This window comes from Xenopus laevis, chromosome 4L (assembly GCF_017654675.1).
Source record: "Xenopus laevis strain J_2021 chromosome 4L, Xenopus_laevis_v10.1, whole genome shotgun sequence".
NCBI classification, from domain to species: Eukaryota; Metazoa; Chordata; class Amphibia; order Anura; family Pipidae; genus Xenopus; species Xenopus laevis.
Window position 1 is genome coordinate 105,158,652 of NC_054377.1, and position 25,816 is coordinate 105,184,467.

At 36.4% G+C, this 25,816-nt stretch overlaps 1 protein-coding gene across 1 annotated transcript; it reads left to right on the forward strand.

Moving 5' to 3' along the window:
• The first annotated feature begins 307 nt into the window (after positions 1 to 307).
• LOC108714424 (putative ferric-chelate reductase 1) lies at positions 308 to 22,689 on the forward strand. The gene is made up of 16 exons (XM_041590570.1): positions 308 to 454; positions 2,040 to 2,235; positions 4,023 to 4,159; positions 4,948 to 5,039; positions 7,885 to 7,945; positions 8,454 to 8,747; positions 10,403 to 10,504; positions 13,638 to 13,791; positions 16,872 to 16,991; positions 17,510 to 17,622; positions 19,226 to 19,312; positions 19,898 to 19,995; positions 20,081 to 20,139; positions 20,298 to 20,432; positions 20,908 to 20,954; positions 21,560 to 22,689. The coding sequence occupies exons 1-16, from the start codon at positions 425 to 427 to the stop codon at positions 21,647 to 21,649; spliced, it is 1,815 nt and encodes a 604-aa protein (XP_041446504.1). The 5' UTR covers positions 308 to 424; the 3' UTR covers positions 21,650 to 22,689.
• Positions 22,690 to 25,816: the final 3,127 nt, after the last annotated feature.

Below are 25,816 nucleotides of genomic sequence, written 5' to 3' on the forward strand. Positions count from 1 at the left end.
TTTCTTATTTTAGAATTGTTTCTCTTTATTGCACCCTGTAATTGAGTGGTTACACACCCATATGGATTATATCTGTGCCTGTGTGATCATTTCAAATAATTTGCCTTTGAGTTCAGTGTAAGATCCATCAGGATTTGGTTGCTGATTTCTGGGGTGTGGTGAATTTTAATTTTTCAAGTCTGCCTGCATAATAAAAGGGATAACTGTGGGAGGGAAGACTTTTATTACTACAGGAATTGCAACAAGGAAATGCCAGTTAAGATAACTTTATAGAAGTTTGTTCATTCATCTTTCTACACGTCTGTCTGCTCAGTCATTTCCCAACACAGCTTTCTCTATTTAATTGTAAGAAGTTTCACCTCGGGATTCATTTGTGTTGTCAGGACTGTGACTTGCATCTGGGAAACAGCACCGGGACTCCTGCATGCTCTACTTATACACAAAAGCCAGCAAGGTATGTTTTATCTCCATATAGAAATAACAGATAGATGCAGATATTTCCAGTGACTGGTGTGTAGTGTTGTGTAGTAGTGCATAATATATTTCTGATACCCAAACTGCCCCTCTACTCTGGGCCATTCCCCACTTACTGCAGAGAATTAAACAAGCTTAATGGTTTTCCTGAAGGGGTTTTAAAGGAGAACTAAAGCCTAAATAAAGGAGTAGACTAGAAATGTAATACATTATATTTTGGGCTTTTATACCACCCCAAGTCAATCACTGCCCTTTAGCAGTACAGATAATGTGATCCAAAGTGAACCCAGTAGCCCCCCACCTTTTTCTGCTTGTAAATTTGTGACGACCCCTAAGCTTAGCGTCTTAACAGCTGCTTAGAGACAACTGATCATGTGAGTGTCACAGACACTTTCCAAGATGTCACATGACCAGGGGCAGCTGGGAAGTTGACAAAATGTCTAGCCCCATGTCAGATTTCAAAATTGAATATAACAAAATCTGTTTGCTCTTTTGAGAAATGGATTTCAGTGCAGAATTCTGCTGGAGTAGCACTATTTACTGATGCGTTTTGAAAAAAACATGTTTTCCGATTACAGGATCCCTTTAAATTAGAACAAATGGTCTTGTGCCTATTGGTGTGTAATAAAACAAAACTGCAGGATTACACATGGACATACCGTACGTCTTGTACAGACCTCAGCTCTCAGCCCATCTTTAACCAAAGACACTCAAATGTACCATTACATATACTTTAAATATGTTTTTCCATCTTTGCTGAATACTCCCATATCATTTATAGCAGTTTCAACATCAATAAACAAATGTTTCCCTATAAAGCAGCAATTCTGTTTTGTGCCCAACCTGTTATTAAGCAGAATCTTTATAATCTTCCGCTCCTGAAACCCAGTCCTTCTGTATTTGTAGTGCCAGCACAAATCAAACGACTGTAGATTCATATGTGAACGTAATATAACAGTACTGTGTTCAGCCACATGGATTTTTTCCACATTTTGTTGTATTAGGACCTGAAGTTAAAAATTGATTTAACAGGTTTTAATAATGTCAAAGTGTAAAAAAAACAGAGCTCTTCTGTGATCCTGTGATTGGTGGAGTGGGTGGTGGGAAGGAGGTGTATTGTAAAAAATATACAAATTAGGAAGAAGGCTGCACTAACACCTAGGAACTTGGATTTGCAACCGTGCAACCTTTCTTAGTATACAGAAAATAAATGAATGCCATCTTGTGATTGGCAGAAAAGTGTTTCATGAGATTTGAAACATTCCTCGTTTGAAAATGTCTTACTGTATATCTTTATATTCCAGTATGGAGAATTAAGCAGGATTTGGTGGTGTTTAGGAGAGGTATCAATTTGTCTGCATCTTGAATTATGTTATGAAAGGATACAAAGTTTAGTTTACAACCGTCATGTTGTAAACTTAGCTGCAGTTTAATGACAATAAACTGTGTTCAAAGCGAAATCATATGGTAGCGACACCATATGGGATAGAATATTTTTTTGTGGCATAGTACCTTGCATTTGAGCATATTTGCAATTCACTGGTTTCCTGTCTTGCTTTTTTTAGATGAGGTGTACAGTGTTTGGCCTTCTTGTCTTCTGCCTTCTTATTAACTCTGCTCAGCCATTTGGTAATGGAAAAATCAGCTTAGCATGTGATACCATGACACCTGTCCACAAGACATTCACCACACAGGTATCAATGGCACCATACAGAGTGTCTGCCTCAAGCTACACATTCAGCCCTGGAGATGAAATTACAGGTGAGAACATAAAAAACAGACAGCCAAATCACAATTCTCTAAGATTCACTCCATTGGATAATGATATTATGTTATACAGGAACTGGAGAAAAAAAAAAGCTTGAGAAAACCCCTTAAAGACTGTAACCACTTTTTATTCTGGTGCAGGGAATTATTTTAATTAGTGTTCCATTTTTTGACTTTCCCACCTAACCTCCTCAAACAGCGCATTTATCATGTGGCTATAGTCACAATCTGCTCTAACAGGACTAAGCAAGGATTTGAGGGGCAGCCATATGGTGGCATCTTCCCTTCTTTGCTGCTCACAGAATGTAGCAGTAAAAAAACAATTCAATAATATATGGAGTCAAACACAGCTAAAATGTAAAAAAATGATAATACCAGATCTGACGTGATGATACATATATTGTAGAATATTGCATTTGTACTGCATATATAATTAGTTATACAAATAAAAGGCAATTACCATGGTTTCAAAGATTTGGAATTTATAAAAAGCCCTGCATTCATTTATGATGGGTGTTCAGAAAGGAGCTGGGTCTAGCTGTTGTTTCTGTAAACAGAAATGTATCCAAACAGGAAGGGGTTTTATGAAATAACATGGAGTAACAGTATTGCTAATGTTCTTCTTGCGTCACAAGAGATGCTGTTTGGTTAGAAAAAACTAAAATAATATTGTGAAGGAAAAGACAAAACTAAAATTAAAAAGGAATAAGCTCAGTTTGACCATTTACATCTGTCCTATCAGCCCTCGAGTCTGAATATGTTGAAATATGGCCTATGTAATGTGATACTCCTTACAGGCTGACCGAGTGGTTGTATATTATTGGTATAAATGCCACGGAAATATACAGCCTCCCACTGAAAATATTTGCATTCACAGTTTTGCCCCTAACATTGCTGTGTCATCTTCTTCCCGTACATCTTCCGGTTAAAAGTGTTTGTTATTAGTTTAGGACTTTCTGTAAAAGGCAAAGGTAAAATTATCACCAAAGCACTGTAGCTCTTAGGAACAAGTATAGGTAAATTAAGGCACTCTTTACAAATAATTCAGAATTTTATTTTTCCAGCATTTTTATTTTGAAAGAAAAAATGATTGTATAAAAATCGCTATAGACAGAATATGGCCAGCACTTATGGATCTCTCTCTTGCCAAAGTCAACAAATTGAGAGATGTACTGTCCACCCCCCACCACCATCCCCCAGGTAGTGCACTATAAAGCTGACCATAGAAGTGTAGATTTTATTCTTTGTGCCACAAACTCTCATTTGTTTCAGTCTACCATTAACCATACAGATTAAAATAAGATGGAAAAAGAACAAATCAGACGATGTTCTGGCCATTAATGGACATCATATAGCAGTCGTAGGAAAGTTATGTCTGCCAAATAATGTAAGCATTCAGAATAAAATATGTAGGAAAAAGAACAAATCAGACAATGTTCTCGCCATTCACTGACAGACAGCAATCGTAGGAAAGTTATGTCTGACAAATCGTAGTGACAATCTCCCACTGATATCATCAGATAGGCAATACATGCAGAGATATTATTGGTAGCCGATATAAATCTTTTAATATGTCTGATTGGCTGAATGACCGATTGCCATGGTGCGAAATATATCGGGACAATCCGCACATGATCCGAAAGTTTTGTACCACTGTATCAGTACGTCTATGGCCAGCTTAACCCAAGTAAGTCTATTCTCTACACTTTAGCTACAAACAACACTTTGTCCGTTTTATCCTGTTTACATGCATGTGCATTGTATTTGTCTGCCTTCTGCAGTGACTCTGTTGGCAAACTCCAATACTACCTTTGAAGGATTCTTCTTGCAAGCTCGGTCTGTATCAGGAAATAATATGGTTGGAAATTTCAGGGTGCTCAACTCTAATTCTCAAATCCTTGAGTGCGGAGGAGTAATGGTAAGTAGCTTTCCACTATTGCTTATAAGTTTGCATTACATGTTTATTTGTTTTTGATAAACTAAAAAGTGCTGATTGTACAACACAGAAAAGACGCAGAGACGAAAAAATTTAAGATCAATTGCATACTTTGTGTATTATACTGAAGGGAGGAAATACATTTGTATGGCTGCTACCTGAGGACACATTGCTGAGATAACAAGTCGCTGATGGCTGTCAGGGTTAAACATTAATTACCCCGGTTGAGAATGTTGTAAGCTGGAGAGTCTAATATTCAAGGGCATGTAAAGTCTAAACTAGAATAAGGCTAGAAATGCTGTATTTTGTATACTAAATATAAACATGAACTTACTGCACCACAAGCCCTAATCAAACAAATAATTTATGCTTTCAAAGTTGGCTACAGGGGGTTACCATCTTGTAACTTTGTTAAACATCTTTGCAAGATTAAGACTGTGCACATGCTCAGTGTGGTCTGGGCTGCTTAGGGATCATCATAAACAAAGCTGCTTGAGTTCTGCATGGCTGGGAAGTAAGGCGGGGGCTCCCCCTGCTGTTCATAAGTATGATTGTTTCCCTGCTCAGCAGTTAGGGACCATCTGACAGTTGCTATCCACAGCAGTAAATGAAGCAAGAAGTTTCTTATAAAAACGGTACACATTTTTTAATTAAAGCATATTGGAGATAGATTTCTTTTTCATTAAAGAAAGTAAAAATGGAATTTTATTTTTTTACCTTTGTATGCCCTTTAAGGTGCTGTTCTAAATCTTAATACTTCTGTTTGGCAGGGATTGGCAGTGAGTCATGTGAATACAACCAAAAAGTACAATATAACAGCACTGTGGACTGCACCAGACTTATCTGATGATGTACATTTCAGGTGAGGTTTTATTACAGTTAACACATTTTATGGGCCTAATTGAAGTAGACAGACACTTGTTTTTAAAGGGATACTGTCATTGGAAAACATGTTTTTTTCAAAACACATCAGTTAATAGTGCTACTCCAGCAGAATTCTGCACTGAAATCCATTTCTCAAAAGAGCAAACAGATTTTTTATATTCAATTTTGAAATCTGACATGGGGCTAGACATATTGTCAATTTCCCAGCTGCGCCTGGCCATGTGACTTGTGCCTGCACTTTAGGAGAGAAATGCTTTCTGGCAGACTACTGTTTTTCCTTCTCAATGTTACTGAATGTGTCTCAGTGAGACATGGGTTTTTACCATACCTCCCAACATTTTGGAAGTAAAAAGAGGGACAAAAAAAAAATTTCCGCACGTAGTGCAGCAATTTTTGGCCACACCCCTTTCTGTGGCCACACCTCCTAATTACCATGTTTGTTTTACAAAATTTGGCAGGTTATGAAAGTTTGAAAATATTTCTCCTTATATAACTGTGTTTTTGTGTCTCAAAATTGTTACAAAGTATCTTATTTGCACCTGTTAGCTGTTCTGGGCTCTCTGCTAAAAGCCAATTCAGTGAGAAACTTTGTTTCTTTTTCTGGCTGTTCAGTGCAGAGAAAAGAGGGACTTTCCAGTACAAATGAGGGATGAGCTGTCAAAAGAGGGACTGTCCCTACGAAAAAGGGACAGTTGGGAGGTATGGTTTTTACTATTGAGTGTTGTTCTTAGATCTACCAGGCAGCTGTAATCTTGTGTTAGGGAGCTGCTATCTGGTTACCTTCCCATTGTTCTTTTGTTTGGCTGCTGGGGGGGGAAAAGGGAGGGGGTGATATCACTCCAACTTGCAGTACAGCATTAAAGAGTGATTGAAGTTTATCAGAGCACAAGTCACATGACTTGGGGCAGCTGGGAAATTGACAATATGTCTTTTTTGCTCTTTTAAGAAATGGATTTCAGTGCAGAATTCTGCTGGAGCAGCACTATTAACTGATTCATTTTGAAAAAAAAAAATTTCCCATGACAGTATCCCTTTAACTTAAGAATTAAAGATAAAAGATAAAAACTAACCAAATTATGGTGACAAGTGGTAGTTATTTAAAAATGCCCTAGCCAAAGGTGTTAGAGTGAAAATCTCGCTCCCCTTAGTGCTCATTTGCCAGGCACCTGCTATTTCTGTGTTTTGCACCTCAAGTCTGATTATAATTCCTATAGGCAGGTGCAAGATACAGTCAAGACTGTTTTACACCCTGTGCCCCCTGGCGCTCCCTAACTTGTACGTCACACAGCAAAACCTTCTTTCACATAATTCCACTTTTAGTTAATTCATGGAAAGTTTCAGAAGCAGCATGTAGTGAAATCTCAGATTTGCAAATGGACCAGTCTTTGAAGCAGCATTGGAATTTGTGTTTTCCATGAAAAAATGGCATACACTATTGGGGTACATCATAATGTAAAAAGACAGCTTTCCATTGGAAATGTGATTTAATAGAAAAATGAGGGTGTATACAGTGAGTACCCAAGGATCCGACAACGGCCCAGATTCAATTCAGTGAGAAAAAGTTGTCTCATGGTTTATCACGTGAAAAGTCATGGACGAGATTCAATTTGAGGAGAAAAAACTTTTCTCCAAATTCAATTCCAGTTTTTTCCTATAGAATTCAATAGCGTTTTCAAGTGATAAACAGTGAGATAAGTTTTTCTGAATTGAATTGCATCTCAAATTGAACCACATCCATGACTTTTTACTTGATAATCCCCTTTCTCAATTAATTGAATCAGGCCCAAGACTGGTAGCTGATGTCAATGTCAGTTTTACCATAAATAAAGAGACAGTATAGAGAGTATTCCATGTAAAAATCATAAAAGAGTGCACACAGTGAGATTAGTGAACATTGCAGAGAAATTGTGAGTGTTGTGATACTGATTGGACTGGACTATACTGCTACTGCCTCTTTTTAAGTCCTACCATAAAAACTGGTTCATGAAGGTTTACTGTTTGCTTTAAAGGAGAAGGAAAGGCTTGGTGCACTTGGGGGTGCCAAATGTTAGGCACCCCCAAGTGATTGTATTGACTTACCTGAAACCCCGGGCCAGTGCTCCTATCAGCAGAAAACTCCACTGGCCCAGGGTTATACCAGTGAGCACCACGGAGCGATCTTCTTCTGGCTTCTTCTTTCTTCAAATTTCCCGGGGCAAACACATGCACAGTTGAATGAAATAGCCGACTTTTTAGTTAAAGTACACACAGTATTGGGGTATTTGCTAAAGACTTCAAAATGTCTCTCAGTGTTTTATGTCTTATAGTCTAGTGTCAGTCTGTAGTCACATAGTGAACAGTAAACCTGAAGCCTATGACCCATTTTCTTACATGACAAGGAACAGAGCACAAAGTGTATAAAATATAGAAACTAGCTAATCTGTTGGCATAAGCTTTCTACATTATGTAACACATCATTAGTTATGTGTCAATGTAATGGCTGTTGATTGTAGAATGTGTTTATCCCTTTCCATTTTTTGGGCGTCACTCTTAAACAAGGAAACATGATTCATCTTTCCACTAGCTCTTTCAAACAGCTATCTTACAAAATTGTTTCAGGAGTCAGAGCCAGCAGTGCAGGGCATGTAACAGTCAGACAAATACTGCTTTTAATAACAATTACATTTTCAGTCAACATTAAAACCATGTAAAATGTGTAATTGTATATTGGAAAGCTGCTTAGAATTATATTTTCTTTCACTGTGCAACAGTTTTTGAGAACCCCTTTAAATAACTAATACAAACACAATGCCTAACAATGATTTTATTACATCCTGATCCAGAGCTACGTTTGTTCGGAATTTTAGAACATTCTGGGTGGGAGTTGAAAGTCCTGTTCTAAGTGTAAGTATTGATTATTACAGCAAATCACATTTGGAAATTAAAAGCATATGATTGGCACACAAGTTCTTTTCTCTGTTTTCTTGGGCTTCTTCCATAATATTATTTGCTTTGAACCACTTAATATTTTTATTATAAAAATTCTGACCATGATTCATCTATAATTGTTCAACATGGAATTGATGAAGACGAATCCACGGTTAATGCCCAATATGTCAAAATGTTATTTTAGAAAAAGTGTAAACTCAATTTACATTTCCTTGACTAATGCAAAATTATATACTGACACATTTTGAAAATATTACAAAATTCTTTATTGATCAACATTTCAACACCACAGAAGGGTGTCTTCCTCAGGACAAATGCACAATAATATTACAAAAAAAGTAATGAATGTAATCCACACAAGTTATCAACCACAATATTGCATATAGGCATAAATGCTGTGATACTGGTATATGCTCAATAAATACATGCAGGGTACCATGTCAAACATATGTTTTTGTTTCAGTTAATCAATCACTCAAACCCACGTATGACTGTGCCAAATGTGCCAGGTGTATACGCTTTAAGCACAAGCCTTCCTTCCAAAAAATTTGAATCTGAAGTCATTTCCAGAACATCTTGTGGCACAGACAAAGTTTGTTTCAGCGTCCCTACAGACTGTGACCCATCCACCAGCACTAACTGTGTCTTCATGTCCTCTTCCCCAATCTCACCTGCCAGCGGAGGGGGCTATCATCTTGAAATCAGTGGTTCATCTACTGGATATGTGTCCATTGGTTTTTCCGATGACATGCAAATGGTGAGCTACGATTGTAAAAAAACTGATAATTGATATAGTTTAAGGGGCACATTTACCTAGGGTCGAATATCAAAGGTTAATTAACCCTCGCTATTCGACCGTCGAAGCAAAATCCTTCGACTTCGAATATCGAAGTCGAAGGATTTAGCAATATTCCTACGATCGAACGATGGAAGGAATAATTGTTCGATCGATTTTAATCCATCGATCGAAGGATATTCCTTCGATCAGAAAATTGTTAGGAAGCCTATGGGGACCTTCCCCATAACATTGGCCTCAGTAGGTTTTAGGTGGTGAACTAGGGGGTCGAAGAATTTTTTAAAGAGACAGTACTTCGACTATGAATGGTCGAATAGTCGAACGATTTTTAGTTTGAATCGTTCGATTCGAAGGTCGTAGTCGAAGGTTGAAGTAGCCCATTCGATGGTCGAAGTAGCCATATTCGACCATTCAAAATTCAAACAATTTTTCCTCTATTCCTTCACTCGAACTAAGTAAATGGGCCCCTAAATATTACAATATATTGTAATATTACTACATTCAGCTGCCACTGATTTTTTATGTTCTAAAAGCACTTTTATATATCGTAAACAAAGACTGTCAAACTGAAAGTCTTGCAGACATATGAGACACCAAAAATTAAACTCTTTTTTACATATATCATAATATTACCTTTGAAAGCTACTTATAACTTTGCCATAAAGTATTTGCACAATACTTTTACATTACCTGTCTGATGCCCCATGTTCCTGTATGAGGGGGCTGCCATATTTGTGCAGCAGGAGTCCGTTAGCATTAGAAACTTTAACTGACAGGCTGAGATGGGACAGTCAGGTTGGCAAAACAATCAGGTTTAGAAACTTCAACTAACAATTACTTACAAAACAAACCTCTCAGCAAAAAATTATCAACATGACCTATAGGTGACTTTTAGGGACCCATTTACTTACTAAGGAATAGAATAAAAAAAAACTTTGAATTTCGAAAGATTTTTTTGGCTACTTCGACCATCAAATTGGCTACTTCGACCTTCGACTACGACTTCAACTTTGAATCGAACGATTCAAACTAAAAATCGTTCGAATATTCTACCATTCGATAGTCGAAGTACTGTCTCTTTAAAAAAACTTCGAGCCCCTAGTTAGCCACCTAAAACCTACCGAAGTCAATGTTAGCCTATGGGGAAGGTCCTCATAGGCTTTGCAATCCCTTTTTGGTCGAAGAAAAATTGTTAGATCGATGGATTAAAATCCTTCAAATCTAACGATTCGAAGGATTTAATCGTTCGATCGAACTATTTGCAGTAAATCCTTCGATATTCGAAGTCGAAAGATTTACATATGACAGTCGAATATGTTCATTTGTATTTTTAAAAGTATTTTTTAGTGTCAGTATCACTTTAAAAACTAATTGTGGCTGCCATCCTCCTATAGGGTTTCATGGAGTTCTTCGTTTGATATTAGTTTAATATAAGTCTGCCAACTTGATATGTATCAACCCAGTAAACACAAAAGGTTTGGCACCACAGGTATAGTACTTTGGAAGGAATATATTGTCTGCTCTAAGCATTCCTATGAACACAGGCCATAGGCAGCAATGTTAAGATATTATACTCATGTCTCATAATATTGCTTATGAAATATCCTCTTCTCCAGGGAAATGATGATATCTACAATTGTGTGATGAATGCAGCTGGAGTGATTGAAGTTCAACATGCCTACTCTGAAGGTAAATCCAGACCACGTGTCCTTACTCCGGTAAGTTCTCCACCTATCTGTATCCCTCACATGTAAACTTTCCTTCCCATGAGCACCTTAAGTTATTATGGTTTACCCTTATATTGAACAAAGCCTGCAATTCTGGATATACAGTTTTTTTCCCATAAGATGTTCACAAGGTAAAAAGATATCCATAGATACAATACAGGTATGGGATTTGCTATCCAGAAAGTTTTAGGCCTGGGGTTTCCCGGATAAGGGGTTTTCCTGTATTTGGATCAACATCCCTTAAAAAGTCTATTAAAAACATGTAATCAATAAATAAACCTAATAGGATTATTTTATCGCCAATTTGGATTTATGCAGCTTAACACAAGTATTGTTTTATTATTGCAATTAAAAAGGAAATAATCTTAAAAATTGGAATTATTTGCTTAAATGGACCCTGGGGAAGATGGCCTTCTCATAATTTGGATTTTTCAGGATATTGAGTTTACAGATAGGAGATCCCATACCTGTATCTCTATTTCATAAACATTAAACTATTACATAGGGCTCAATTCAATTCAAAGCAATATGGTACATTTTGTATGATAGGTGCACCACTTTGTATGTCCACTATGCAATTCATTGCGTGAAACACTTATCGCATTAACCAATATATCTTTCCGTTACCTATGTTTTCGTGCTAATCGCCCATTGAAAGTGCCAGTAATGCTTACTTTTCGCAATTCAATCCTACGCGAAACTGCTTACCGAGTGTAGTCTTTTGCGTTATTCTTCCATCTTACGCCACCTTGATCTGGCGGCAATGCTTCTTCTATCACTAAAGCCTTTTCTCCTTTTTTCTGTCTTCCATTCTGACACATGTTCCTTATCACACAAGTGTTTTAAAGGCACTTACAACCAGTGTCAGACTAGGATGCCTGGGGCCCAACAGAAAACCTTTGAGTGCAGGCCCACTCTCCAAATTATTTTTCCTTTTTTCTTCATTAGCTTTTCTTCTTTTTCTTCTTTCTTTGTTATTTTAATCACTTCTCCTTACATATTATCATCCAGTCTTCCCTCTATTTCCTCTCTTCTCTCTTAGAAATGGGGGAATGGCTGTGGTATAGACATACAAGGCAAATAATTGGGTGAGCAGAAGGACAGACTGATACCTGGGCCCTGGTATCGCGGTGGGCCAGTTCGACACTGCTTACAACTACACCAATGTATATTTCATTAACAAAAAACCTTTCAAATGTTCTATTGTTTTGTAAATATGTATTTATACAAAATATATGACGCATTTTCCTTGTTTTTAATAATTCTACATTCATGCATATCTTGTTTTCATTTTTTTAAGTGGTTTTTAAAGTGTTTATAACACTTGACATCACGTTATTTCTTTTGGACCCTAGCAACCATCCAGTGTTTGAGACAGCAGACTGGAAGTTGACTTGGAAAGGGCTTGACACAAAGTCCAATTTGTATTCAGCTGCACAATGACACTATAATGTTCAACTTCACACGTCAATATATTTTGTCTTCTGGGTTATTGGTCATTTTCTAAAGCTATGAAGACAAACCTTCAAAAAGAGATTGATGTGTTTAAATATTAGCATCTCATATGTTTATCATAACTAAAACATATCCACACAAATCCTAAATAGGCCTTTCAACCATTGTCCTTTAAAGGAATTGTTCAGTATAAAAATAAAAACTTGGTAAAGAGATAGGATGTGCAAAATAAAAAATGTTTTTAATATAGTTAGTTAGCCAAAAATGTAATGTATAAATGCTGGAGTGACTGGATGTCTAACATAATAGCCAGAACACTACTTCCTGCTTTTCAGCTCTCTTGGTTTCCAGTGACTGGTTACCAGGCAGTAACAAATCAGTGACTTGAGGGGGGCTCACATGGGTCATAACTGTTTGCTTTTGAATCTGAACTAAATGGTGAGGGTCAGTTGCAAATTTACTGAACAGTTTTGTCCCATGTGGCCCCCCTTCAAGTCGTTGACTAACTCAGAGTTAGAGAGCTGAAAAGCAGTTTGAGCAAAATTTTGACAAACAGCATCCATCTACTGTGAAACAGGGTGTTTAAATAGATTGGCTCATCCTACTAATTCCTAAAATTACATTTGTGAGGAAAAACTATTTGCCAAGATATATGAACCACGGAACCTGTAACAGGGGAACAGAGACACAATGAACTGTGGACAGAAAACAAAGCAAAAAAACCCCATTATTGTCAGTGATTTGGCCACATAGTACATTGCAGTGCTGCACAACTGCAGGCGTCCAGGCCAAAAATTGTGGATAAATGGAGCAGTTTATTATACAGCTGCCTTTATTGCCTATTGATATTTTGTTTTACTACATTCTATTCTGCAATCACTGATTTTGTAGAACCGTGAAATGCTAAAGTGAAGGCTAATTTTCTTGTTAAGTGCTAGAAATAATGAAAACCATGGACATTTGTTTAATAATAAAAAAATAGGCAAAATGTTCAGCACAAGACCTTTTCAATGAGCTCATGATGATAAAAGATGATGCTGCTTCATTATAATTCAGTCCTCGAACATGATTTTGGGGAACATTGAGGTGCAGATTTACTACACTGTTGAATTTGAACCTCAGAATCCTAAAAGATTCCCAGCAATTTGAATTTTTCCACATTTATTAACATTTGCCTTTCCTAGCAGTTTATTGAATGTTTACCTAATTGATCAATATATCAGTTTGTCAGAATGTGTTTAACAGCAAATGAGAATTCAAGTGTCATACTATTTTATGGGGTGTTTTAAAGTTTAGCTGAGCTCTAGAAGCCCACTAAATTGTGAATCCTAAAAATCAGCATTGAGTCAAACCCACTTTAAGACCAAGGGCAATAGGAATGAATCCATTCCATGCCCTATCTCCATTGAGTGGGTTTGCAGTCACACACAACAGAATGTTGCAACAGACACACAATTGGAAGAGGTTTAATTGTATGGAGCTGGGACACAGAGCAGATCAGCTTCTCCCAGCCTTAAAAAAATACACAGGCTGAGAGCATCAGAGCCAATGCTCTGCCTGAGGCCTTATGACAACTGACTTATTGTGTTATCTTGTGGAATGTTATTTGTGATAATCTAAGTGAGACAAAATGCACAAGCTGACAAGTTGTCTATTTCCCTCCTATCAGAGTAATCTGGAGGTTATAATGATGTCCTACAGAAACGGCATTATTCAGTGCTCTTTTATTTCAAGAAACATCTCAATCCAAAACCCATTTCAGAAATCCAGTTCCATCAGTAGCTTGTACTATATATTTTTGGCCCAGGGTACATCCAACAACGGTAAGTACTTACTGCAGTTTGCACTCCATGTACAGATTTTCTATGATTGCAGAATTACACCTAATCACACTCTTCCTTAGCCTTATTTTAACCAGGAACAAATTGGTTTGGTTCCATTCTTCATTGCCTTAAAGGAGAAATAAAGCTTAACTAAAGACGTAGGCTAGAAATTATGTACATTATGTTTTGGGTTTCTGCACCAGCCCAAGACAACCACAGCCCTTTAGCAGGGAAGATCTCTGTCCCCAAAGATGCCCCAGTAGCTCCCTGTCTTCTTTTCTGCTGATCCACTGCACATGCTCTGTGCTACTGTCACTTACTGAGCTTAGGGACCCACTCACAATATACAATACACATAGAATATAAAGGTCACAATATACTATAATATATAGTAACTAATACAGATGATTACTACATGGCAGCACAATGCACCTAGCATCAGAATCAGCCTTGTAGCATCCGCTTATATGACAGGCCAACCTCATTGTATGCTTGATAATTTGTGACAACCACTAAGCTCTGCTTCTCAACAGCTGCTCAGAGCACAGACACTTTCCAAGATGGTGACCCCCTGTGACAGGTTTGAAGTCCTGGATCATTGCTGCTATTGACAAGCTGAAACATTTGGCTGGTGCTATAAGTCATTGTATAACATATGTGATTTTTTGTCATATTCATTTTTAGGATTTAGTTCTCCTGTAAAACAACAATGCATACAATATATAATTAAGATTCTAAGTCATTCTCACAAGTTTATATTTAGTTGCCAAATTAACAATTACTAAAGGTGCTAAAGGTGCATATGTATTTGCTCCTGCACATTCAAAGGTACAATTTCATGGGTTCAAACTTGCGTTATTCATCATATGCACCACATTCTAATATATTTTATATAAAATAAAATATATATATATATAATATAAAATCTATATTTTTTTATATAAAATATTTTGTCAAATGAAAAACATATTTTACAATGCATGATTTGATATTATATGATTCATTTTTTCATCTAATGCCAATAATTTCTCCCGAAGATATTTTCCAGTAATGGGGAAATCATAAATATGCATTGACATACAGTACCTGTTATTCCTATCCAGTACTTGCAATCATGCTTTTAAAATGTTTTTAAAATTCTAAATATATATTTATATTCACAGTTGTATATCTTTTGCAGTGGTTTTGCTGTGGTTTTGTAAACAAATCAAACATTTCAGCCTGAATATAGTTAAAGGGGTGGTTCACCTTTAAAGGAAAACTATACCCCCCAAACAATGTAGGTCTCTATTAAAAGATACTGAGTAAAACAGCTCATGTCTAAAACACTGCTTCATGTAAATGAACCATTATCATAATAATATACTTTTTCAGTAGTATGTGCCATTGGGTAATCATAAATAGAAAATTGCCATTTTAAGAAATAAGGGCCGCCCCCTGAGATCGTATGATTCACTGTGCACACCTACAAACCACATGTAAGGTCACATGAGCCAATTAACAGACAGAGTTCTGCCTTTTGCTTCCTCACTTCTTCCTGTTACAGTTAGTGTTGTAGTATTTCTGGTCAGGTGATCTCTGAGGCAGCACAGATAGAGTCACGAAATGGTGGTTCAAGGCAAGAGATGTAAAAGGGCAATATTTATGTAAATATATATTCCAGTTTGGTAAGATTCTTTAATATGTCATTCAATTTGATATAAACTATCTGTTGCTTAAGTATTCATTTTGGGGGTATAGTTTTCCTTTAAGGTAATTTTTAGTATGTTATAGAATGGCTAATTCTAAGCAAATTTTCAATTGGTTCTCAATATTTATTTTTTATAGTTTTTTTAGTGATTTGCCTTCTTCTTCTGACCCTTTTCAGCTTTTAAATGGGGGTCACTGACCGCATCTAAAAACAAATGCTCTTTAAGGCTACACATTTATTATTATTGCTACTTTTTATTAATCATCTTTCTGTTCAGGCACTCTCCTATATATATTCCGGACTCTTATTCACATCAGTGAATGGTTGCTAGGCTAATTTGGACTCTAGCAACCAGAATTGCTGAAATTGCAAACTAGAGATCTGCTAATTAAAAAGCTAAATAACCACAAAAAAAAACAAATAATAAAAAATGAAAACCAATTGCAAATTTTCTCAGAATATCACTCTCTACATCCTACTAAAAGTTAACTCAGAGGGGGTTAACTTAAACTTTACTAAAATCCGATGTTATCTCATAATTTAAATGAAAAAAAAAAACTTGACCAAACTCCCATCCACACTGTTGCCTTATTTATTAATAAAATAACTCAAATTATATGGATCGGGATGAAACTCGATAAAATCGATCGGAAATTATTTTTTTCAGACTTTTCTCCCGAATTGCTTAATTTTTTTTGAGTTTTTGCCCAAATAATTTTTTGATTTTTTTTTTGGCTAAACCCAGCGCAAACCACAATATCTTTAAATTGGAATAGGGACACCACTCATTAACTTAAACATGACCTCGACAGATCTAAGATGGCGGATTTTTTGCAGCATCAGGGTATAAAAAATCTCAAAAAATATAAGAGAAGATTGTTTTCCCAAAAAATGTCACTTTGATTGTTTTCCCTAAAAATTATGTTCACATGAATTTCATGAATTGTCCAATTGTAGATCAAAAAGTATCTGGATATGTTTAAGCACTAAAGGGGGAATTTAATAAAAGTCACAAAGAGCAAAACAATTTGCACAAACTGCAAATTTTAATTGCGCATTGCGAATTTTAATTGCGCAATCTTAAGAAGCGCTTGAAGGTGTCGTAATCTTTTGGCGCAAACATAAAGACTTTTTCAGTAAGAAGTTTTATTACATTGACTGTGCATTGGCGCAAACTATAAGATTTGTAAACTGTCTTCCACTGTTGGAAGTGGTCACTAAACAGTTTCCGGGTTTGCAAAAGCTATATTAAATTCACACAAAGCAAAATTTGTTTGCGCAAAGGCATAACTTTTCGCATAGCGAATAGTTTTTCCGTTACCAACTTTTATTACATTCCCCCGTAATACTCTAACCATCTAAATCTAATCTGTGAGCTTTTTTTCTACAGGACAAATCCAGTATCATGGCCCTTCAGGGAGGTTCTTTAGTAGTTCTAAAATTGACCTTTTAGAAGCTAGTAATGTAACAAGTACTTCATCTGGACTTGACCCCCTAATTAAGGCTCATGGTAAGTGTCCGACTCCTACGTCTATCCTGAACTCTCTTAGTCACTCCCTTAAGAACAGCCTGAAACATAACACGATGACACCTTTAAATTGCTACATGTTTATTTTACTACACACGCAACAAACACATTAAATTAATAGTATACTGTATGCTTGCTTAGGTTAATGTCCTGGGAACATAAGTATACACACACACACACATTGGGGCTGATTTACTAAGATTCATATTTCTATTTTTTTCACGAATCATATTGTTCCTCTAAAAAATTTTTTTTCCCATCATTTAGATGAAGGAAAAACATGATTATATAACAGACAATGGGTCACATATGCTTTGGCTGTGGTGAAGTTTATGAATGTGTATTTTTGTCTCATCATAGGTCAAAGTAATAAATAACTTGGATGTGAGCCGTATTACTTTTATGCTGACAGGGTTATGCCCTATTGATAAGTGGTAATTACATGATAATATTAAGCTATTACAGTTAAATTGCTTTCTAAGTATATCCTTTAATTGCAGGTTCTTTGATGCTCATTGCATGGATGACAACAGGTAGTTTGGGAATGATCCTTGCTCGATACTTCAAGGTAACTGGCAAGCAGCTGGTTTTGGGCAAAGCTATTTGGTTTCAGGTGAGAGTAAAACACTGCCATATAATTACCAATTGTTCTCTTCCCCGGAATCAGAGTCAGTTAATCTTAACCTTTATAAAAGTTATTTTATAGTAGACAAATTATTAATAGTATTACTAATAATGAATCATAAAATAATCCTCAAACTCTGGATTACTACAATCTCTATATATCTTTGGGTATGTATGATAAAATCGAGTCATAAAGAGAGAGGGCCCCTTTTATGATAATATATATGTTTAATAAAATACCAGTATGAATATAAAAATATAAATAATAGATAAATAGATGGCAATAAGAATACATGAATACACAAATTATTATAGAGTTAAGTAATTCATGAATAGTGAATAAATTCATAAATAAATAACTTTCTTCACTATATTATATATAATTTGTGTATTTATGGGCTAACAAATTAGGTTGTTAGTATATTGAGTGAGCCACAGGAATTTCTCAAAGGAACTTCAAGATTTGTAGTGCCATCTAGAGAGTGTTTATTTATGTTTTTATATTTATATTGGTATTTTATGAAAGTTTTATATATAAAAAAAATGGATGCTTTTTTGTTACAAGTCAAAGGAAATCCAAATATAGTGGCTCAGGGCTGTCTAAAGGCCTAAAGGCCCATGGGATGTATACAGTCCACCAACTGCTATGGACTATATGATTTAAATGACTATCATTATTTAAAACAAGATTCACTAAACTCTGTTGATTGCTCAATATATATAAAATAAATCTTTTATATTTGAATGATATATATATATATATATATATATAAATGAATAAATAGTAATAAAACGTATTGTGATAATGGAATTCCCTGCAAAGAAAGAAATGTCTATGGGGGAGGGGGTGATAACCCATTGCAGTGTGTTGCGGAACTGTAAGAATACACACAGAGATGCCAGACTGCAGGGTAGAAGTTAGCTTTATTCCTCACTGCCTGTGATGGGCGAATCTGTGCAGTCTTGCATCGCCGAAAAATTCTCAAATTTTCCGTGAAGTTCGCAAAACGGCAAAAGATTTGCAAAACGTCAATGGGCGTCAAAATAATTTTGAAGCACTTCAATTTTGATGCGAGCGCCAATTTTTATACGCGTGACTATTTGGTCCAAATGCATTAAGTTAATGGGCGTCCGAATAATTTTGATGCGCATCAATTGTGCCGTTAAATTGTCACCGCAGTTTTGCCGAATGAATTTGCTTGCAGTGAAAAGCGGATATTCACAGCGAATTCATGTCTGCCCATTGTATTTGCCCATCACTACTGACTGCTCTCTCTTCAGTGTTCGCTCCCCCTTCATTTCCATATCCTGTGTCCATAACCATTCGCATTACTCCACCCAGTGCTAAGATGCTAACACTTATTAGAATGAACATTTAACATCACAGGAATTGATGGAACAACATAATAGGGGGTTAAAAGATCTGCAATTTGGAGGCATGTTTGTACACTGGTAGCAATGACAGTTACTATTAAATTGTATTCTGGTCCCCAAACCTTGGAGTAAATTGAATAACTGGACAAGTGCATGTGAAAGGTTGGAAAGTAACATAGGTAGTAAGTAATCCCAATCTCTGTTACTGTCTCTCTCAGGCTCACATTCTTCTCATGGTGCTGACAGTGTGTGCAACAATAGCAGCCTTTGTGCTGGCCTTTGTCAAGGAGAAAGGGTGGAGCTATGTAAGTAATGAATCATTATAGATACTTGTTTGTATTTGCCCAAGTATCGAAACTACTGTATGTGTAAATGTGTGTTGTTTATGTTATGTATCATACAGCACGATAATAAATATAAACATGGGTTTTAACATATAGTGCATCACTGCAATTTTTAAGGCATCATAGCAATCTAATTTATTTATTCAAAACAGCTTTCCAAAGTATTCCAAGTGCAATGCTCCCACACAGCCGCTCTTGGTCCTGGCTGTGTACCCTGAGAATGTAACCACAGTTCAACACTGATCATGTAACCTGTTCAGGCAGGAGATCAGTTGGCTGTCTCACACTTGCAGAAGCAGCTCCCAAGATGCCGATTGTCTATAAGCAGTACAGGGAAGCAGTACAAGATGCATCTAGCAGCAACACAATCTTGTAGTATGTTAAAAACCAACGCTCCATTGTCAGTGGATACTGCAGTAATACAGTACATAGCTACCAACACTAACTGATCATGGCCATACTTGTGTTTACTAGTCAAGCTTATTTTTACATACTTTCTGTTTTCTGTCCCTTTTGGCAATAACACAATGTTCTCATCCTACTCAGAATCTAAGCACACATGCTATCATTGGCTGCATTGTCATGAGCCTGGCCTTTTTTCAACCATTCATTGCCTTGTTTCGACCCACACCACAGAGCAGCAGGTCAGTGACCAATGGGGTGCTGGGTAATTATAGATGATGTCCATGAATTTACAGTATTTCACCTTATTTATGTCTCTGTTTACAGGAGATTCATTTTCAACTGGTTTCATTTTATCAATGCGTTGGTTATCAAAGTTCTAGCAGGTAAGTTGGTCTTACCCTCTACATTGCCAAGTATAAGGGACTTTTTATTGAACAATTATGATTTAGAATACAATAAATATATTAATCCGCTTTTCATTTGAGTAAACCTCTGTTGCCAAATGACTTTAAATTATTTTATCTCTTCAAATCTCTTGCAGTGGCTAACCTGTTCCTCGGACTGCAAGTTATATCTCGCACATATACCTGGATGCCTGAAGTGATGGGTGGCTTTTTTGCCTGGGAAGTTCTTGCCTTTATATCACTTGAAATCAATGCTGAAATGGTAGAGAAAGGTACGGTCTAATTTGCCCTTACCTATTTTCCTGTGGGAGCAGATTAAGATGTTGATTTGATCAACTCTTAAGAAAAGTTTAATTCAATTGATGTATGTTGTGTCCACCAATAGGAAGGTTCAAATTTACCACTTTTTATGGTAGTTTTCCCTATTTTCTGCATAGTACAAAATAAGGCTGTACCAAAAATGCACTGACCGAAACACACTCAAGGGTAAAGTCAAAAAAAACTTTGGGGCTCCTCTGATATTGTATTATTTTTTATGATATTTGGTACTACTGCACACTACTTTTATATTGGCATCCAGTGCCTCTTATAGCTCCAATATAATTTCTCTTGGATAAAAGCTTAGTTTTAGATTCATGCAAATGTGATTTCAGTGACGATGGTCACATTCCTTTCAGCAGACATTAGCTAGATAGAGATGGCTGCAAATACTCACCAAACTCTCACTTATTGCTTCTTCTATTGCAGAAAAGATCAGCTATGATGTTGATGGGGACCCAAAATCAAAGAGCCCGGTAAGAAGGCATTAATGTAAACCTGCTAATGATTCAAAAGTGAATATATGTGAATATGTGTGTGTGTGTGTGTATATAGATAGGAGGAGTAGGAATTTACCAGATTGAGCAAAAGAATGATACAGATAGACAGACAGACGATACATAAACAGATGATAGATAGATAGATAGATAGATAGATAGATAGATAGATAGATGGATGGATGGATGGATGGATGGATGGATGGATGGATGGATAGAGAGAGAGAGAGAGAGAGAGAGAGAGAGAAAGAAAGAAAGAAAGAAAGAAAGAAAGAAAGAAAGAAAGAAAGAAAGAAAGAAAGAAAGAAAGAAAGAAAGAAAGAAAGAAAGAAAGAAAGAAAGAAAGAATTTAACAGCTTACCTGAATTTTTCAGGCACATGAGGTGCATTATTTTTGTCTTTAGTGACATCTTGTGGGCACTTTTATACTTTTATACTTATTTTTCTTTTCCTTTTGACTTGCTGTGCACATAATGACATTTTGGCATCTGTAAAAAAACATATCACTATTGCAAATCTTAAAAGTGCCAGTTACTGTGACAGCAATTGTATAAGGTTAAACATTTTAATTTTTGTCATTTCAGGCAAAGACTGATGTTCTCCTGCTGTTTATCTACCTTTGTGGGAATTTGGCATTCCTCATCACACTCCTTGTAGCAATTGGCAAGTCGTAGAATCAGAACATCACGGGCACTGAAGACTATATACACTTTATATTGCTCTTTAGACATTAGGTAGAAACATATGGTGCAGGATCCACCTGTTGTGTCAGTCTCAGGAGACTGTTCATCTGTCTGTAGAATATTTTATAATAGGATAGGTACACTAAAATTTCCTACTCTATACATTATACTTATTTCTCTCAGTGGAATTATTTTATTTAAAGTGCCGTCTAAGGTGGAGGTCAGAGGTTCATGGCAAATTGCCTCTAAAATAAGCTTTGTTTTATGTATTACACTGTATTACACTGAAATCATTGCATCTGTTAGATAGCCCACAGGGTACAGAAGTATCTCAGGGATATTGGGTAAATCACCATCAGCCCATTCTCTACTAGGGAGACTGGCCCTATGCTCTTGCACCACTGGGTTGGGTGTATAACTAAAGATCTGCTTGTTTGGCAAACTTTGTAATTATTTGTAAATATTTAACTTTTCACTTTTTATACTTTGTAATTGTTTTATTTTCCATAAATTCCCCCAGAATCAAAAAAATATTAAAGATCTGGTGTATTTAGCCAAGTAATAATCATAATACTATAGAAATTCCTAAAACTCAAGAATTTATTTGCAACCTTTTATAGACGTCACCCCACCAGTGTTGTAGAACCGTCCTAATATTTTGTTTCTGGTACACAGTTTTTGTTTTGTGCTTAATATTTAGTTTGCACAGCTGCCACTGTATTAAACTGTAAGCCTTTGTTTATATTAGGAACAGAGAACTATTTTACTGAGATATTAGCACATAAACACTTATTAGATTGATTCAAGATGATAGAAATAACATATAGAGAAAATGTTTTGCACAATTCCTGTAGAAGTGAGAATCCACAGCCAAAGAAAAATGTACAGCAAACCTGAAACGTTCACGATGTTACAACAGAGAAGCAATCTTTTACTAAAAAAGCTGACTTGGTTTCTACCTTGAAAAAATATGTATTAAAATACTGAACAGGTGGCCATTTTTACTTCTAATAAAAGGAACTTCAAATCTGCCCAATTTTCCCTCTTCTCTTTCATACTGCTGTATTACACAAAAGAAATTTTTATCATAAAATTTACAATGCTCTTATTGAGAATAACCCTAATATTACCATCAGGTCAACTAACAAAGATTTTTGTAATCACTAAAGGGCCAATCTAAGACTACTCAAGTAAGGATTTCGGGGGGGAAAAACCTTGTTAGTTGAGGTATTTTTCCCCAAACAGGCTTTCTTAAATAAGAAAAAGCTCAGCAGCTTTTAGATGGTGAAAGGCTAAAATCGGGGCCAAAGTGGTTGTAATCCGAGCCGGAACTAGGGGTAGGCAAAAGAGGCACCTGCATAGGGTACAACAATGTGAGGGTGCCTGTTCAAGATTCTTCTGCCTAACCCAGTCCAGATTCACTCCCCTCTGCAGCTCTCGCCTACCCCCTCTGTCGCTCGCCCTTCTGTCCCTCCCTCCCCTTCCCTTATGCTTCCCCTTCCTTTCCCTCCCCTATGTTATGGCCCCCGTGCACATGTATGCACGCACGCGGGGACGGCATGCAGCCCTGGTTGTAATACATATATCAAACTGAAACAAGATCCCACTAAGGACTCTGGCAAGAAATTAAAAATCTTTGTAAATTGGATCTATGAACAAAATATTTTTACAAAGGTGCAAAAAGTATTTCTTAAAGACAATCCCCTATATTTAATATAATCTGAGGAACCACAAGAATATACAAACAAACCTTGGCACACCCATAATAGTAGACACTTATGCCGTAATGTGAGCTGGGAACATTTATTACACATCAAAAAATCCCAACATTTACTAGAGAAATGAGAATACGGGGAACAAAATAAGGGTTATGTGTTTTCTCTGTATACAAGAATTAATAGCTCTATAGCTCTAGATTGTCACCTGTACCTAGAAAAACATATCCACAGTAAAATAAATAAATAAATATATATATATATATATATATATATATATATATATATATATATATATATATATAATATACAGATATTTTGGTAATTATTGCACTGTGTGGGGGCAGCCATGAGGCAAGTTTTACTCCTACTTAAACCATTATTTTCATGAGTTTTTGGGAGAAGTAATATTTGTAGCATCTGTACATGGGTCATTGGCTCAAAACCTGGCCTTCTATGGCTAATATAGATATGACCTGACTTGTATAGTGGATAAGACAGAGGAATACTTAACAAAGATCTGTATCCCTAAATAGTAATGGCAATTCACAAGTTTCACCTATCACTATTCAAGGGAATGCACTCTTTAAATTAAACCTTATGGGGGGATTATCATATTTTAAGTGCACCTTACAATATTTTGTATTTTGACACATTCAAATGTCAATGGTTACCTTAATTTCACAAGCAACTAAAAATCATAGCTCGCAAACATTCCCCAAACTCAGTGCCATAACTATAGAGGAAATTGTAGGGGATGGGGGGTTGCGGGCAGGGGCAGCTATGCGAGCTGGGCCCCCAAAAGATTTGTTTGGTGGGGGCCCAGTGCTCTCTTGTTACACTCTTGTTATGCCACTGCCCAAAGCAGTATAGCAAGAGCCTCTTTAAGAGATGGAAGAAAAATGGCAAGAAGAACAGAGTGACATTCATCACGATGTGTAACTCCAGGCATCAGTATACCGTATATACTCAAGTATAAGCCAAGTTTTTCAGCATCCAAAATGTGCTGAAAAAGTCTACCTCGGCTTATACTCGAGTCAGTGGGCAGTAGCTGAGATTGCAGTCACTTTTAATCATTCCTATACCAACAGTTTGCTTGGGGAAAGACTGCAATATCACACAGCGCCCTCTGTTGGTTATATGAAAGAATAACAGTCACTGCAATATCACACAGCGCCAACTGTTGGTTATATGAAAGATTAACAGTGACTGCAATATCACACAGTGCCCTCTGTTGGTTATATGAAAGAATAACAGTGACTGCAATATCACACAGCGCCATCTGTTGGTTATATGAAAGAATAACAGTGACTGCAATATCACACAGCGCCATCTGTTGGTTATATGAAAGAATAACAGTGACTGCAATATCACACAGCACCCTCTGTTGGTTATATGAAAGAATAACAATGCGCCCTCTGTTGGTTATATGAAAGAATAACAGTGACTGCAATATCACACAGCGCCCTCTGTTGGTTATATGAAAGAATAACAGTGACTGCAATATCACACAGCGCCCTCTGTTGGTTATATGAAAGAATAACAGTGATGGCAATATCACACAGCACCCTCTGTACATGGTAGTGGGACAGTGGGACAATGCACACAGTAATCCGTTTGGCAATTCTCTGTCACCATCAACTTTGCAAAGAAGTCCAGTTGATCGCTGGGGTGTCGCTTTGGTGGAATGTGCGCTGCTAGGAGACAGGGCTGTAGTTGTGTCTAGGCTTATACTCGAGTCAATAAGTTTTCCCAGTTTTCGTAGGTAAAATTAGGTACCTCGGCTTATACTCGTGCCGGCTTATACTCAAGTAAATACGGCATACAAACACATAAACCAAGCAGATCCTCAGTTAGGGGCCTACTGTATACAGTATTAGTTTAGTAGCCAGGGATAGATAACAAATAATTCAAAAGCAAGTCCAGCAAGTGGGAAAAATTTGTATTTTATTGGTGAAATAAAAAGTAATTACAAGTGTGGCAACCATAATTGTAAAATGTACCCTTGTATGATGCAGAGGGCAATATATTTAAAGATTAATTTGAAAGAGGTTAATATGAGAATAATGTATTAATTATTTTTTATCTATATACATGATAGAACTAGTGAAATCATATTAGCTTTATTGTCCAGGTAATCAGTAAAGTATTCATTCCACAAGCATTTTTCTTAAGTACAGTAAGGGACTTCATGGCACTAGAAGGCTTAGATCAGTGTCTGATGAAGAAAGATCTTACACAAATGCTGAATTGGCAAGAATCTCCCTGGATCTTTTCTACATTAAAGTATCAGGGGTTCAGTTCAATGGATGTTACCAGCTTTATCTACTTATTCTATTTATGGGTTTCTTTTGTAATCTTTCACTATATAATTGTTATAAGGAGATCACCCCTTCTGACTATAAAAAAATGATATTTTACTACATTGCCTGTACATCATTAT